Source organism: Globicephala melas, chromosome 18, assembly GCF_963455315.2.
Source record: "Globicephala melas chromosome 18, mGloMel1.2, whole genome shotgun sequence".
Classification (NCBI taxonomy): Eukaryota; Metazoa; Chordata; class Mammalia; order Artiodactyla; family Delphinidae; genus Globicephala; species Globicephala melas.
Genome location: NC_083331.1, coordinates 12352508 through 12370124, shown reverse-complemented (window position 1 = coordinate 12370124; position 17617 = coordinate 12352508). Strand labels below are relative to the sequence as shown.

Here is a 17617-nt window from a genome sequence, read left to right as displayed (position 1 = left end):
GATGGGAGTAGGACACGAGAGCCTACTTCTGTGCTCTTGGTGCTGATCGTAAACCTGGGTTGCAGTCCACTTTTAAATGGACTCATGAAAAAAATATAGATGATAATTAAAGCAAGTCAGCCTTTGGGGCATGTGTGGTACTAATCAATGATTGGTGATATTAAAATTAACCTCACAGTTGATAGTCACATCTCTTGAGGTTACAGAGGTGGATGAGAAGGGAAGGGTGATAAATCCAAGTGAAAGTCGGTGCTGGTGTTGGAAGACTGTTTTTGCCTCGTAGGCGTGCATCTGTACTACGTTGGGGGAGAGGTTTACGCCGAGTGCGTGAGTGACAGCAGCATCTTTGTGCAGAGCCGGAACTGCAACTATCAGCACGGCTTTCACCCGGCCACCGTCTGCAAGATCCCCAGCGGCTGCAGCCTCAAGATCTTCAATAACCAGCTGTTCGCTCAGCTGCTTGCCCAGTCTGTCCATCACGGATTTGAAGTCGTTTATGAGTTGACTAAGATGTGCACCATCCGGATGAGTTTTGTCAAGGTAAGGAGTGCTTGCTTCCCAATTGTAAGATGAAAAATAAAAGCAAAAGTACTCTTTGGTTGATGTGGCAGTTAGACAGCCAGGGTAAGTAGACAGCAGTTTGCCGGGGGGTGGAGGGGGGCACTCTCTTTAATTGTTTTTTTTTTTTAAAGTAAATACAAATTTAATTTAAATTTTTATTATAAATTTTACAGTAAAAGTAAAACGAACAATATCCTAGAAGTCAAAATTCTACCTACAGGTAATGGCAAGAGTAGGGAAACTACAGAGTCCAAATTTTACCAAACAATGTACAACTTTCCTGATCAGCAGCTTAACTGGGAAAAGCATGAGCTCTGTAAGCAAACAGATTTCAAATCAAATCCCTGCTCCCCTAACTAACAACTGATCAAACAAGGTAGCTATGCTATCTTTTTTTTTTTAAACATCTTTATTGGAGTATAATTGCCTTACAACGGTGTGTTAGTTTCTGCTGTACAACAAAGTGAATCAGCTATACGTATACATATATCCCCATATCCCCTCCCTCTTGAGTCTCCCTCCCACCCTCCCTATCCCACCCCTCTAGGTGGTCACACAGCACTGAGCTGATCTCCCTGTGCTATGCGGCTGCTTCCCACTAGCTATCTGTTTTACATTTGGTAGTGTACATATGTCAGTTGTTTTTTGGAAGAGCTCCTCCATGAGTATGAAATCTCTTGTTTAGCAATTTTAAGAAAATTCTTAAGCATATTACGTTTGGAGGAAAACCAAGTTAAGATAGTTATCTGATTTTTTTTAACACATAAGATAAAGTGACAATGATAATTGATAATGTATAGAACTTAATGCTACAGAGATTCTTCCATCCCTCAAACTGCTGACCACCTATGGTCACTGCTGACCACCTATGGTCACTCAGTTAATGTTGTTGAATTTACCTGAATCAAATAAGACACTCTCCTCACTCTTACAAAGCATACAGGCAAATGGAGCAGTCATATTCATAAATAAGCTACAAAACAGACAGAACTGACTCTAATACAAGATAGTATGAATTAAGTGCTGTTTATAAAGGTATAAACAAATTGGAATAGAAACATTATGGGGCTTGTGATTAATTCTGAGACAGCAGTAGATGTTCTGTTTATGAATATTTGTTGAATTTATCAAATTAGATCTTACTAAAATTGATGTGAAGGTTGGAGAACGGAGGAAAAGTTACTTAGCGGGAAGGAAAAAAACTGGATTTGCACGTTGAAGCTAAAGACCTCACTTTCATTGTCTGCTATTTCATCCCTCGCAAAGCACTTGCAAATCTAATATTTCCAAATCTGAGCTTGTTTATCAAACTGAGTATATGTTTTCCCATTGTCATATATTCATCCAAGGAATCAGTATGGCTTGTTGCAGGTTTTTTCAAAGTAAAATTTATTTATTAATCCTTTAAAATTATCTTGAAAAATGTGTCCTGTTTTTCTATACTTCTTTTTAAAATTTTATTTATTTATTTATTTTTGGCTGTGTTGGGTCTTTGTTGCTGCACGCAGGCTTTCTCTAGTTGCGGCGAGCAGGGCTACTCTTCGTTGTGGTGCGCGGGCTTCTCATTGCGGTGGCTTCTCTTGTTGCAGAGCACGGGCTCTAGGCGCACGGGTTTCAGTAGTTGTGGCACGCGGGCTCAGTAGTTGGGGCTTGCGAGCTCTAGAGCGCAGGCTCAGTAGTTGTGGTGCATGGGCTTAGTTGCTCTGCAGCATGTGGGATCTTTTCAGACCAGGGCTCGAACCCATGGTGTCCCCTGCATTGGCAGGAGGATTCTTAACCACTGCACCACTAGGGAAGTCCATTGTGTCTTTATTGTATATATAATTTTAGTAATTATTTAAAAAATAAGAATAGAGTTTCCAATTGAAAAACTGACTTCTTGAATCCATTTCTTTCATGGTGACAAAGCAGTTTTATTCAAATTTACTGTTAAGCTTTAAAAGTATTTTCACACGGTCAGGCAATTAAATACCTGAAAATCTTTTCAAACGTTCTGATGCTTCAGAGCCAGCAGAGGGCGTTAAATTGCCATTAACGAACAACCATTTGACTTGCGGTTACTTTTGTCTAGGCCTGTGTTTTTCAAATTAGGATGAAATGCCAATATCTCAGACGCAATTATTTCACTGTAACAACATAAGCTTGCACAGAAATCTTATTTTCCTAAGATCAGCAAGATGTATTTCTCAGATATGCAGCCTTTAAATTCATAAAACTACACAATTCACAGAAAATAAACTGTTATTATATTGCAGGGACTTTTAAAAACATAAATCCCTAGCAAATATAACTACAGGTGATCGATGTAAAAGAAATGTACAAGTTCTCATCACAAGAAAAAATTGCAGCCATGTGAGGTGATGGATGTTGACTAAACTTATTGTCTCTATTTTTACTGTCTCTCCTATGGATGGTCACAAATGGCAAATTGCCAGAAGTGAGCCAGCGGGGGAGAGGAGAAACTAGCTTTGTTCATCAATCCTGAATAACCAAGAGCACCCTCAGCCCTCGCTTTACAACGTTCAGATCCAGTCATTGGTCTGTAGTGAGCAATCATCTTGTACAAAACATGGGTCTTCAGCATTAGGGGGTGAACATGAGTTCAAGCTCCTTTCCCTGTGGAAGAGGAAGTGATTTGCCAGGGTCTCCGGCATGGCTAGAACCCAGGCCCTTTCTAGGTCCATGAATTTAGTTGTGAACACAGGAGGAAACCATGGATGGGGACTCAGGGTATCTGGTTGATGCAAAAGTCGTCCTGTACTTGCAGGAACGTAGAGTTCACGTTCTCAGGTCCCAGGAGCTGCCCCGGGTTGGGTGGGCTGTGTCCACCGGGCCTGCTGGGGCCTGTGAAGGCTGCCTGTAAAGTCTGGCACAATCACTCCGCTCTGTTTTTGCTTTTCAGGGTTGGGGAGCCGAGTATCATCGCCAGGATGTCACAAGCACGCCCTGCTGGATTGAGATTCACCTTCATGGACCACTGCAGTGGTTGGACAAAGTTCTGACTCAAATGGGCTCTCCACACAACCCGATTTCTTCAGTGTCTTAACAGTCTTGTCTTCATCCACATTTCTATAGGATAGATGCTATTGCAGGCAGTGGCTTATATCATTTCAGATTTGCAACTAACTGAAGTTTCTAAGTACATGTGTAAATACATATAATATATACTATTCACATTTTGTATCACCATTTGTTTTGTGCTTTCTAGTTAACCTGATGCCAGTACAGTGTAATTAGAAAAGCAGGTTTTTTGTGCCTACGCTCTAATAAGCAGCAGCTTCTTTTGTGGGAGAGAACAAATGAGAGGCAACTGTAGGAACAGTATTTGAAGGGTGTTGGTAGAATAAAGGCAGCTTTAGTCCACCATGTCATGTAAGGCATGTTGTGTGGCCAATCTGGAAAAATATTAAAACTGTTTACGTAGCAAAAATCAGGTACTAGCAGCACTAGAGCAAATAACACTTTAGGACAAAACAAAGCTACCAAACCCATAAAATTGAAATAACCTCACTGTTAGTGCTACTGGCCAAAAAAAAAAAAAAAAAAAAATCAAGCTTTTAAAATCAGTTATGTAAGATAAGTCACATAAACTTTATTTCTGAAGTTGAAATGCCTATAGCTGGACTATTGTGCTGATATGAACGGTACATTTTAAACAAATTAAACTGTGATGGGAAAAGAAAGAAACTGTGAAGCTGAGAGTCATGTTGCCTCATTATCTACCACTGTAAAAAAAAAAAAAAAAGAATGAGTCTAATATGGGAAGATACATATGAAAATAGCATGAAATGAGCTATATCCCCCAATTGCAAAATAAGACCAGAACTTAGTCTGAGAATCCCCCACGGAGATGCCTGCTTTCCACATAGGAAATCTCGGGTTCCTGTTTTCCTGTTGATTCGTGTCAGGCAGCTCTGCAGATTTCTGAGTCTGCACAGTGAGCTCTACGGCCATGTATGTCAGTCAGTCCTGTGTGCGGAAGCAGTAAACTAAGAGCATTGGACAAAAGCACCCTGTTTACTTATACCTTCTCACATTCCCATGTTCAAAGTCTCCAGGTGAGGGCATGCCTTTTGCCACATTTTCCTCACATGTTGGCAAATATTAACTATTCACAGATGACCCAAACAGTGGTGAAGCCTTTGAGAAAATCTAGACACACTGCTGGGATCAAATTTGAGTTATTTAACTTAGTGTCTCTATTGATTAAATGATCTGCTGGTCATATGTGGTAGCCTCTTCTAAAACTAAAGCTTCATACCTGGAAATACCTTCCCAAGTAAGATAATAATTTCACAATCCCTATCATTTCTGAGGAACAGTGGTCCCGAATAACAGGATATTTAAAAAAATGTATCCACAACATCAAAACCTGTTCTTATTTACCCTTGGATGATAAAGAGAGGAAAATTTCCCAAATTCCTAGGTACTTTCATATATATATAAAATTCCCACCCACTAAACACTGCATTGCTTGGAAAAATATTTCACACCCTTTATAAAATGTGTAATTTAAGAAGGTAATTATGCTTGTAACAGACGGTACTTCAGTGATCCAGGAGGTTTCTTCATTTATACATTCTGTCTCAACTCTTTCTAGCATTAGTGCATAGTAGTTGTTTCTCATTAAATTGTATTCAAGGTAGGAATGATCATGTGAAAAAGATGTATGTGTGAGCTACTGCTGTCACCTCTTGTAATGACTAGTGTTACGTAATAGAAGCTTCTCTATATACAATAGAAAATATTACATTTTACATTAAAGCTAGGTGGTCCATTTAGTGTTTAGCAAACTCCATAGTGTATTGGTTCATCAACTATGTATGTGCCTGGCACAATGTTAGGTACTGTGGAATCGAATGTAAACAAGAGACCCGTCCCAGCCCTCTGGAGCTGAGAGTCTTAAGAGTAAATCTGTTTGTAGAATCATCTTCATGTTTCAAGAACTTTTAAAACAAACCATGCAATCTTTCTTATGCTTGAAAAAAAGTATAATTTTCTTAATTATCTCTATTTTGAAGCTGATTTCCCTTCTCTTCTGAGCAATCAAGTAATGGTTGAAGACTTCCTTGGATAAATGATACTTTTCTTCTGTGTCTCAAAATTGAGTTTTTCGCCTTTTGCTTCCCTATTTTCCAAAACTTTCCCCATCTCCCCTTTTCTTGGAAAAGGCATTAATATGGTGAAGTCATCCTCATACAAGTACTGTTGCATGAAAGAGCATTAGGTACACGTGGTTTGGGCTCCAGAGAGCAAACACAGCTTTCTGAATCTCTCCATCAGTGGTCAGACTCCTCCTCTGGTAATCTTATACCTTTACAGGATTAATCAGTACTAGTTGCTTATAAATGACATGAAAAAATACATTCAATTTTCATGCAGCTTTGGGAAACCAGGCCAAAATATTCCAGTGAATCCAAATTATTTCTTCAAAAAATAAATGATTAAAGTGGTACATATGTGTCATTACCAGTCCTATCTCACCAAAAGGCTTTATTAAGATACTGTGAAATTCAGAGGATTTAGAATTGATGAGAAGTTAATCCTTCAGTCACTGTAAGTCACATTTTAAATCAGCCTTTTAACATTTTTGCTGGCAAGAATTGTTAAAAATAGTAATGCAGTATTTGATTTCAAACTTCTAAATGTGCTCATTTAGCATTCATTCCTTGAGACAGACAATCCAAAAAATGTCATAGCATTCTTTTATAGGGTAATGAGCAAAGTGGACATGCTAAGCCATTAATTGCATCAGCCAAACATGTTTAAGGTTGCCATAGACAAGGACTGTGCAATAGAGAATAAAAACATCTGGCCTGCTCACAAGACCCAGAACATTTATGGTGTTGTTCAAGCCTGTTTTTTTGTGTTTTTTTGTTAAAAATTTGAGATGTGAAAAGTTTGTTTTAGTTAGATGATATTTTAATACCTGCCAGTGCTTTGGAACTATTAAGATGTCACTTCTCAATACATTTATGTTTTGTTATTGTTTTCTTTTTTTACACTCAGTATAAATCTGGAAAAGTTGTACAACAACCTAGCATTTAGAATTTCCTTTTCATTGTCTTCTTAGGAACTGAATACCCCCATCACAGCAACAAAAGCATTTTATAAGTACCACTTGCTAGACTTTAAGCACCTGCTTAACTTTGAGTATGTCCTGAATATTTGGTATATATAGTCAACAAATAAAGCAAAATATAACATGCATTCCAAATTTCGTCTTTTCCTATTAAGGATTTAACAGCTGAACTATATGACAAGATTAGGTGATCCTGGCATATGTTAAATTCAAATTAATGTAAAACAAACCAACAAAAAAGAAACTATTTCTATTTAAGTAATGTTTTTGATTATTGTAGCTAGGCTTCAGTTATCCTTCAAATGCACACTTACACTGTTACCTGATTGTTTATAATAAAGAATACTGTACCTATGTGTCTTTTGGCTCATTTTTCCCTGCAGACGTCATAGAAGGATTTCTTGCATATGAGTCCTTAAGATGATCATAAACCGTCCTATTTTGAAAATAGGATGTTTTTGAAATCCAACATCCTATAGAGAAATCAGGTAACAGTTTTGAATTAAACACCTCAGAATAACTGGCATTAAATATAGAACCTTGCAGGGGGGGATAAATTAGGAGGTTGGGATTAACATACACACATTTATATATAAAATAGAAAAACATATATTCATATATAAAATAGAAAAGAATATAGAACTTTGAAGATACTTTGCAGTAATTTTAGAAAGGATATGCATAGAAGCTTTTTTTCTGGATATTAGCAAATATTAAGTGATATTACAGTATATAGGAGAGAATGAACAATTTTATTACTGCATACATCTGTACATTGCTATATATTACCTATTAGAAAGGTGCTAAAGAAGGCAACTGAGTAAAAACTAAGATGAAATCCAGGAGGAATATGAACATATCTAAAAATGTAAATGTTCTATTCCCTCCATTTAAATTTCCTTCCAGTCTATAAATGGAGGGGGTTAAATATGTAAATATTTTGAGAAAACTTAGCTGCCTTAACTTGATCAAAGTTTTCCTTTTTTAATTTTTTTTAAAGAAATGGAGCCCTTTAGTCAAAAGAAATATTTTGTGGAGTTCCAAAATGTAAACAGATGAAAGACAAGCTATTCTGGTTCGATACAGGTGAGGATTATGAAGCTGTAAGTTTATGGAAAACAGTGTTTGTGTCTTGCTTGTCTTTGCATCTCCCATGGTTCCTGACCCTGTTCTTGCAACCAAAATTTGGTATTGGCACTTCAACCACTAACTAGTACAGATTTTTAAATATATCACTGTATAGACATAAAATATTGTCTTTAAACGTCAGCCCATCTAAGAGAAGGAATATTTTCATTATCCTAGGAACTTCCACATATTCGTTTATTAGACGATTCTTGTGCATCAGCTACTACCAGGCAGGCACCATAGATGGCAATGACGACACAGTTTCTGCCTTAAAGAAGCTTATCATCTGTGGAGGAAATGAACAAGTAAACCAATAAAGGTCAGTGTGCTCTCAGTTGTGACAGGCTGCAGGGGACCAAGCAATGACACCTCTGTCGGGCCCTGGATGGGTACCCAGGAAAGCTTCTGGGCTGACCCACCTTGCCTTCCTTCCCATCAGTTCCCTTAGCAAGTCTCCCAGACATTTCTAAACCAGCCTAGGTGCCTGATCTCTGTGCTCCCATCATAATTTGTGCTCATCGATGGTCAGTTATCAATTCCTGCACCATACTGTTTTCTTGTCCATCCATCTCTATGAAGCTGGGAGCTTTTTAAGGGCAAGGATTGTATCTATTCCTGTCCAGCATTTTCCAGCTGTTGTTTGTTTAGAAAGGCATTTGGGGTTCACATTATAAAGGCAGAAATGGTATTTGTCTCATTCTCCTTTTCTAAAATCAGCAATTATTTAATCTCTTCAAAATAAAAATAATTGCAAGCCTTCAATTACATGTCCAGTGACCATGCTGCAGCTGGTGGGGATGGGAGAAGCATGCTTATGATTTAGTTTGCAAATATTCAGCTGCACAGCAGTAGCAAGGGAAGATAGCTTTGACAGTTAAACTGTTAAAATTGTTTTTATTCTAAGCACTTATTTTCAAAATGTGAATTTGAGCAAAGACAAGATGCATAGGAATTCTGATGTAACAAGTTAACAAGGAGCATAAAAAAGGTAACAGTTCTGAAAGTTTATCTCTGTATGATCACTGATGATTCCATTATTTGCATGCATCTGATAAAAATGTTATGTATGGCCTCAGATTTACTCCAGTAATCTGAAAGATGATGTTAAATGGAGTAAATATAATGAAAAGTATATTCAGGTTTGTTTTTTTTAAGCCAGAAATTACTCACACCTGCAGTATGTTATTTGGAGATAATGTTTGCAAGTGACAGGCTAAATTTTCTCTAACCTCATCATTTAGAAAGAAGAACACTAAACATTCTAAAAATAACCCACTGATGTTTAATGAAGATGCCTGTGGAGAGAGGCTCAGGAGTAGCGGTAAGACTTTTTCTATCAAGGGGCAGACAGTAAATATTTTCAGCTTTGCAGGCCATGTGGCCTTTGTGACTGTTACAACTACTCAACTCTGCCAGTGCAGTGCAAAAGCCACCCTAAACAGTATGTAAGTGGATGGGCATGGCTGTGTTCCAATGAAACCTTATAGACATTGAAATTTGAATTTCATATAATTTTCACATCATGAGATGATTTTCTTTTGATTTGTTTTCAACCATTTAAGACTGTAAAAACTATTATTAGCCTGCAGCAGTACAGAAATGAGCTGTGGGTTGGATCTGGCCTGGGGCGGGGTGTCCCAGTTTGCTGAGCCCTGCTCTGGAGGATGAGAAGTTGTCTTGAACGTACCAACCACAGCCATACTCCCATCTGAATGCAGCCTCAGGAGACACCCCCCAAGCCCAACCACGAGAACCCCTCAGCTAATCTCAGCCAACCCTTAACATTGTGGGTTGGGCAGGGAGGTGATTATGGGAAGCCACTCTGCTTAGGGGTGGTATGCTAGATAACTAGTCATAAACGTGTGGAATGTTGATGAAACTTTTTCTTTGCTTCATCCAGAAGCCTCAGGTGGGAGTAGCTTCTCATCACAAAGCACAGGCATGCCTGTTTGGAAGCACCTACAATTTTTTTTTTTTTTAAACATCTTTATTGGAGTATGATTGCTTTACAATGGTGTGTTAGTTTCTGCTGTATAACAAAGTGAATCAGCTATATGTATACATATATTCCCATATCCCTTCCCTCTTGCGTTTCCCTCCCACCCTCCCTATCCCACCCCTCTAGGTGGACACAAAGCACCGAGCTGATCTCCCTGTGCTATGCGGCTGCTTCCCACTAGCTAGCTATTTTACATCCGGTAGTGTATATATGTCCATGCCACTCTCTCACTTCGTCCCAGCTTACCCTTCCCCCTTCCCGTGTCCTCAAGTCCATTGTCTATGTCTGTGTCTTTATTCCTGTCCTGCCCCTAGGTTCTTCAGAACCATTTTCTTTTAGATTCCATATATATGTGTTAGCATATGGTATTTGTTTTCCTCTTTTGACTTACTTCACTCTGTATGACAGTCTCTAGATCCATCCACCTCACTACAAATGACTCAATTTCATTTCTTTTTATGGCTGAGTAATATTCCACTGTATATACGTGCCACATCTTCTTTATCCATTCATCTGTCGATGGACACTTAGGTTGCTTCCTAAGTGCTCAGTGCCCTGTTTTCAGGCTCCTGTCATATTTGCAGAGCTGCCTTTTCTTTCTAAAATAGCCTTTAGGACCGGGACACCTTGCCTTTTGTGCCAGTGCGTGGACCCTTGTGGCCTGGGATCTGCCTGTCCAAGAATAGCCAAGCGTTCCTCTCTTATCCTGTCCTGGCTATTGTAAATAGTGCTGCAATGAACATTGGGGTGCATGTGTCTTTCTGAATTATGGTTTTCTCAGGGTATATGCCCAGTAGTGGGATTGCTGGGTCGTATGGTAGCTCTATTTTCAGTTTTTTTAAGGAACCTCCATACTGTTCTCCATAGTGGCTGTATCAATTTACATTCCCACCAACAGTGCAAGAGCGTTCCTTTTTCTCCACACCCTCTCCAGCATTTGTTGTTTGTAGATTTTCTGATGATGGCCGTCCTGACCAGTGGAAGCACCTACAATTTATGATATGGTAGCTACTCTGGTTCTGAACAGTACCCCGGCTCCATTTGCTCCGCCAGTGAAACCGCTGTTAAAGAGATCTCTGTTCAAAATACTTCTCTTTCCCAGACCATGTGGGAAGACTTGCCAGTTTGGTTGCTACAGGTAAAGCATTCAATTCCCATCTCCTATTAACACCAGAGGCGAGCTATGACATTCCCCAGCGAGGGTACAGTGCAGGCAGTAAGGCAGCACTGGCCTCTGAGGATACTGCTGTTCCCACCACTGCTGTGGTGATCCCAGCCTCTGACCTTCATCTTGTGGCCAGAGAAGAGTCCAGAGAGCCTAGAGTTCTGCTGGTCAGAAAGCACCCCGCCTTCCTCTCCAAACTGGGTACCTGAGAATTAACTCTGTGCATCTCTGTTTTAAATTCTCATTGCCCTTCGGAATGGGCGGTGCCTCGCCTGGGCAGAGGATGTGGTCATTTTCCAATTGCTAACAAAGCAGGAAGTGTTCAATAAAGTGAGGTCCTGGATGGACTTTAAACCCCATTTAAAGGTAGCAAATGTCTGGGACTGGGAAGCAAAGGGCAATGCTGATTGTTGCTCGCACTGGAGAGGTGAATAAGAAATAGAAGAGACACAGGAAACACGGTCACATAGCATTTGAACGTAAGAAGAGAGACAGGTACCTGGATAAGAGAGGAATGTTTGGCTATTCTTGGACAGGCAGATCCCAGGCCACAAGGGTCCACGCACTGGCACAAAAGGCAAGGTGTCCCGGTCCTGAAGGCTATTTTAGAAAGAAAAGGCCAGCTCTGCAAATATGACAGGAGCCTAAAAACAGGGTCTCTGAGCACGACACTGCTTAAGTTTCCATACTGGCAGACAACTTTTGGTGATCTTAGAAAAATACTGATTTCTCTAAGACTCAGGGTCCCTCATTTTCTGAAAAGAAATAATGCTGTCACAATTACCCGTCACCCCCGCAGATGGTTCTAATCAACATGATGGTGAAGTACAGGTGCATATGTGTATTTTAATATGATATATTACCATAATAAATAGTAATAAATTTTTGTGCAATATATTTGATGTTAATATATCCTGCTCCTTATTAGATTTTCAAAGGCAACCGGTGTAAAATCTTATTAGTGGACAGTGGTCTCCAACTGAGAACAGTATATGACACAAGTTGCAATTATATATAAGAGAGGAAAACAAACAGAAAATCTCATTACTCATAACTATCTTTTCTGGTTGTTTTCCTTAGCTTTCTGTTGTTTTCCTGCTGCATATACTCCTGGGCCCTTTTAAGCCCAAACTACAAATAGCTCATGAAAATCAGTATCTGTGCTCAGTAAATACACCTTAAGAAAGGCTACATGCATTTCAATATTACTAGGGTAAAGCTACGAAGAGAAAAGATCTATTTAGTTTGCTGCAGTACATAATAATAAAAAAAAGCTTATCTCCGATGCATTAGAATAGTACAAACGATTATTTAGAGGGTGGAGTAATACATGTTAAGGATAATAGGGAAGGTTAGAAGATGGGATCAACTCACCTAATTAGTAAACATGTCAAGTATTCTCACTAAAATATTTTGCAAATATTAACTGTAAACTCAAGAAAGGCAGTATTTTGATCAGTTTTTTTCCTATAGTGAGGCAAGTCTGCTAAACAAATGAAAGTTCAGCCTATCACCAAATAAACTGCTATCTGAATACAGGTCCTATGTATGTACCATTCAACAGCATCTGTAGTCATGATTATAACGCTCATTTTCATAGTTAAAGAAAGCTAGAAACTGAGGGAGTGATGATGATAAGAACACTAAAATTTCCATGTCAATTAGTTACACAAAGGAAATCAGGACTACTTGCCAATATCCATATTAATTATATTTTCCAATTCTAGAAAAAGAAACAGGAAGGTGTAAATCAACAATCATTTGAAAGATCCCAAATTGAGACCTTTTAAACCAAGACTGAGAACCTAGAAGTCATAAAAGAAGTGTCAGATATGTTCAAATATTCAAAAATTGAAAGCTTGCATGGCAAGAAATACCATAAAAAGGTAAAGAGGCCAATTTTAGAAGTGGAAAAAAATAAATAAAAACGACATAGGGTTAATTTTTATAATAGTCACCAGAGTTTTGCACACTGAGTAGAAAAAAGGAGCCTAATGGGAAAACAGACAAAAGACACGACGAGGCAATTCACAGAAGAGTAAATCTAAGTAGCCAACAAGCATGTGAAAAGGTGCTCAAGTTTACCAGCGTTCAGGGAAACGCTAATAAGTGTAACAGTAGCAGTACGTAGCTATCAGAAAGGCAAGAGTTACAAAAGAACAGTAACTCCTGCTGCTGGCAGAGGAAAAGAAATTCTCCCTTGTTACTGATGGATGTGTGAAGTGATACAGCCGTTTGAGGGGAAAGGAATATAACGGTATCTATTTGAAGGAAACATGTATCTATAGATCTCCCTCCACCCAACAATCCCATTCCTGAGAATCCCCCCCAAGGCCAGAGAACCAGCAGTAAACACCACTACATAGGGACACACCACAAGGACGTTTGCTCCAGCTTTGCTCATAGTGGCAGAAAACCAGACACCAACAGTGCGATGATTGAATATGATGGTACGTTCACATCATGAGATGCTCTGCAGCCACTGAAGCAATGAATTCGAGCTACACAAGTGACTCAGGGACCTTCTACACGGTACTGGTGTGTAGAAAAGCAGTATACTGACATGTGTATAATACACCCACGTTTTTATGTAACAGTGACAGTTGCAAAATGTGTATATATGTGTATCTATAGAAAATTACACAAACATAAAAAAAAAGAAGAATCCCTGCTGACATTGCATGGAAGACGGTGGGGGAACCACAAAAAGGACCAAAAGGGGAAAGCCAAAAAAAAAAACCACCCCTCCATATATACGATATGATTACACTGCTGTATTTATATAAAATTATATACGCGTGCATACAGAAAGTTTTTTAAAAATTTAGCCTTTACTGAAGCACCTACTGGGTTCGAAACTAGGTACTTAAAAGTGATAGCTGCTGATTTAGCAACAACATTCTACTGCGGCAAGAGCGTCGTTTTCGGAGACGGAAGATTTAGCTTCAAATCTTAACTCTGCCTCTAATAGTAAGACCTGTTATTTATGTCACTTCTCTCTTTCCTCATCCAAAAACAGGGACAATACTTGCCATGCCACGTTCTGAGGTTCAAAGGAATGAGCACATAGGAAAGTACCTTCTAAATTGTGTTCTGAAGTAACACAATTAGGGTTGGTTTAAATAAAATCTGTCATTTAACACATTCTAAAACTCAAGGCTTAATATACAAAGGCTTTATTCTCATGGCCCAGTGACAGTGCATCCACTGGTAAAAGTAAAGTTCACGTTCAAACTGCACTGGCCTCATCATGATCATGTACGTGGATCACACTGCTTACTAGATTTAAGTCCAAGAGCCGTGTGATCGTGAGCAAGCAGCTTAACCTCTGCAAGCCTGCTTCTGTATCTATAAAATAATCATTGTGCATACATTATGGAATTGTGAAGAGCAAGTATGTATGCACAATTGTTTTGAAAATTATAAAGTGCTAGAAAATCTGTATCATCTGGTCATGTTTTTATATTATGTACCTCCAGTAAGGAAGTATACGTTTTGGGCCTCAGAAAAGACGGTAAGAAACTCCAGGAGGGGAAGTCTCACTACAAATAAGTGCTACGTATATGGAAATAAAGATTCATTAGTAAAAATGTATTTCTTCCTATAAGCTGAAATAGAAAGCAAAGGAAAAAGCATATCCTGTCTACTGTTTTCAACCTGTAATAGGATTTCAGTTTGTAATAAAAACATTTTTGAAAGGGTCATCTGTGCATGGTGGAAATTCAAGCAGTACAAAGGGTTATTTTGAGAAAAGATATTGTCTCCCAACCACTGAAGCTCCTATTCTTCTACCCCATGCTACCAGTGCCCCAATTTTCCTTTGCAACTTCCAATTTTGTATATAAGCATACATGTGCGTATAATTATATCTTTACATATAATTTTTGGTAACATTACTTATGACCCTTTGTATTTCCCTATTCATAACTAAGTAACTATAGTCCACTTATAATTTTTGGCCAATATCGTCATTGATGGACACCTCTTTTGAGGACTATCTTGTTGGTTGTCTCCTTTTTCTCCATAGTCATTTGGATTAACTACTACTGAAGCAAAACATCTATCTTATAGTTTGCTTTCTTTCCTTTTCCTTTTCTGATCGCTTTCTAGCAAGGTTTGGTAGTACTCTAGGGCTGCTGGTTGATGAGCTGAAGCAAATCCCCCTGGGTTTCCTCCCTGAAGTGGGCTGTTCCTGAGTGATTCTCCTGCCATTAAATCCTACCGACTTGTTTATTCAACCCCTCCAAATCCCACTCTTCAAGTGGAAGCCTGGGAATGGTCTTAAAACCAAGGAGTTGAAGGAGCTTGAGTTACTGATATACCCGCTGTTACAGAGTAGTGTAATAAAGATTGGGGCAGTTGCTCATTCATTGTCATGAATACTGCTAGTTTCCTGGCTGAAGTACCTCGTGCTCTCTGATTCTTCCTACACTTGCTCTGCAATGTCATAGAAAACTACATTCCCTGTTGGCCTCATTTCTTCTCTGTTCAGTGAGAACTCTAGCTTCTATTCCTGAGAGTAAAGCATCCTAACTTCCGCCACTTATTCCACTAAATGAATCTGAGCTCAAGCTTGCAATCTATCTTTCCTCCTCTATGGCTGGTGGAGCCCTGAGATATACTGTCACCTGACTGCAGACTGCCATTTCAGGCTCCTGGTTTCCAGGCCAAACCTTTAATGCCCAACTCATCAATCCCTTTACACACAGTATTACTGAGGATATAGACCTGGCTGGATATAACAGAGACACCTTACTAGCCATGACAGACACAAGAAATTCCATCTCTCTTTGATGTAGTAGTCCAAAAACAGGAGGTCCCTAGTCCAAAACAGGTTATAGGATAGTAGCTCTGCTCCCCAAGGCCATCCAAGGACACAGGTTCTTTTTCTCTTGTTCTGGCTTTCCCAGTGAATTACCTTCATTTGGTCTACAGATGATGTGCTGCTTTGTCCACATTCCACGCAGCAGGATGGAGGAGGAGAAATGGGCTGCCTGTCTTCTGCTTCAGGGCACCGTCTGGAAGGTGCACACATCTTCTCTGTTCATAGCCCATTGGCCGTAACTTACATGGCCACACCCAACTGCAGGGGCAGCTGAAAAATAGTCTTAAAACTGAAATAAAAAATATATACTGAAAAGTACAAAAATCATACATGTATAGCTTGCTGAACTTTCATTAACAGAACACACATGCATAACCAGCATCCAGGACAGAACGAGAGCATCATCAGAACCCCTGAAGCTTCCTCATGCCTCCTTCTAGGCTCTATCCCCACCCAAAGGGAAACCACTCCTCTGTGTTCTAACAATAATAGTTTCACCTGCTTCTGTACTTTATACAAATTGAATCATCCACACATCATTTGTGTCTGGATTCTTTCGCATGACATTATGTGAAAATCGGCTGTATTGCTGGGTGGGTACATTCCCAACCAAAACTTCTATTATTATGAAAGAAGGAAAAAAGTTATCAGGGGACTATTAGCAGGCTACTAGCTACTAGCCATCTTTCTCACTGACTTCAATGTCTTTCTCATTTTTCCTTTTCCTACAGCCTCTTATCAACTCCCCCGCTCCATATTAGCAGATGACTTCTCTCTGCTCCTTTCCCCAAGTCTACAATAGCAGATGACTTTGCTGGAAAATGCAAGCTGTGAATGCCTTTACATTATTACTGCAAATATACCATATCTCCACTTACTATATCTCCTTTCCTCTAGACTCAAATCAACTAGCATTAACATCACTTTGTCATGTGGTTAGAGCAGTCACAGGGCCTGCTCAAATTCAAGGGGGCAGAAAAATAAAATCTAGTTCTTAATGGGCCACATCACATAAGAGCATGTGGGATGGGAGATTTTGTTGTGGCATCTTTGGAAAGTGCAGTCTACCACACCTACCTTGAAAGCTTTTGCAGAGTTATTTAAAACCATAGTAATCATATACAGAACTGTGAGAAAAAATAATAAATTGTTTTCAAGCCACTAAATTTTGGGGTGATTTGTTACACAGAAACAACTATACAGTTAGGTGTATCAGTTACCTACTGTTTCAAGAATGCTGCATAACAAACCATCCCACAACTCTGTGGCTTACAATCATAACTATTCTTGCCCACAAGTCTGCAGGTCAGCTGGGTGGTTCTGCCAGTCTGGACCAGATCAAATGCACCTGCAGTCAGCTGGCAGGCTGGCTGGGGCATAGCTAGTCTAGCACAGCCTCACTCACATATCTGGCTGTTTACTGGCTATTGGCTGGTACAACAGAGGTGACTGGGCCATATGTCTCATTATCCTGCAGGCTGTGCTGGTCTGGGTTTGTTACCATGGCAGCTGGGTAGCATTCTAAAAGGACTAGCGAAAGTGTTCAAAACCTTTGGAAGTCTGTCTACTCAGAGCTGCCATGTTATTATTTCCTCTGCATTCTATTGGCCAAAACAAGTCACAGGGCCAGTCCTCCAGATTTAAGGGGTAGATAAACTCAACCTCTCCGTGGGAGGAACAGCAAAGTCACGTGACAAGAGTTATAAATATATGCAGGGATAAAAATGTTGGGGACACCTTGCAATAAATCTACCCTAAATATGTAAAAAACCTTATTGTTTTCTATAATATATATTATGTATATTATATATATATATATATATAAATAAATTCAATTCCTTTTCTTTTAATTCAGCT

General features: G+C 39.3%; 1 protein-coding gene across 1 annotated transcript in view; it reads left to right on the top strand.

Annotated features, from left to right (window-relative positions):
• Window positions 1–6997, top strand: part of SMAD9 (SMAD family member 9) — a 62972-nt gene extending 55975 nt beyond the window's left edge. The window contains exons 5-6 of the mRNA XM_030882492.2: window positions 284–540; window positions 3464–6997. Coding sequence (XP_030738352.1) covers window positions 284–540; window positions 3464–3607 — 401 coding nt within the window. The 3' untranslated portion in view covers window positions 3608–6997. The remainder of the gene's footprint in view (window positions 1–283; window positions 541–3463) is intronic.
• Window positions 6998–17617: the final 10620 nt, after the last annotated feature.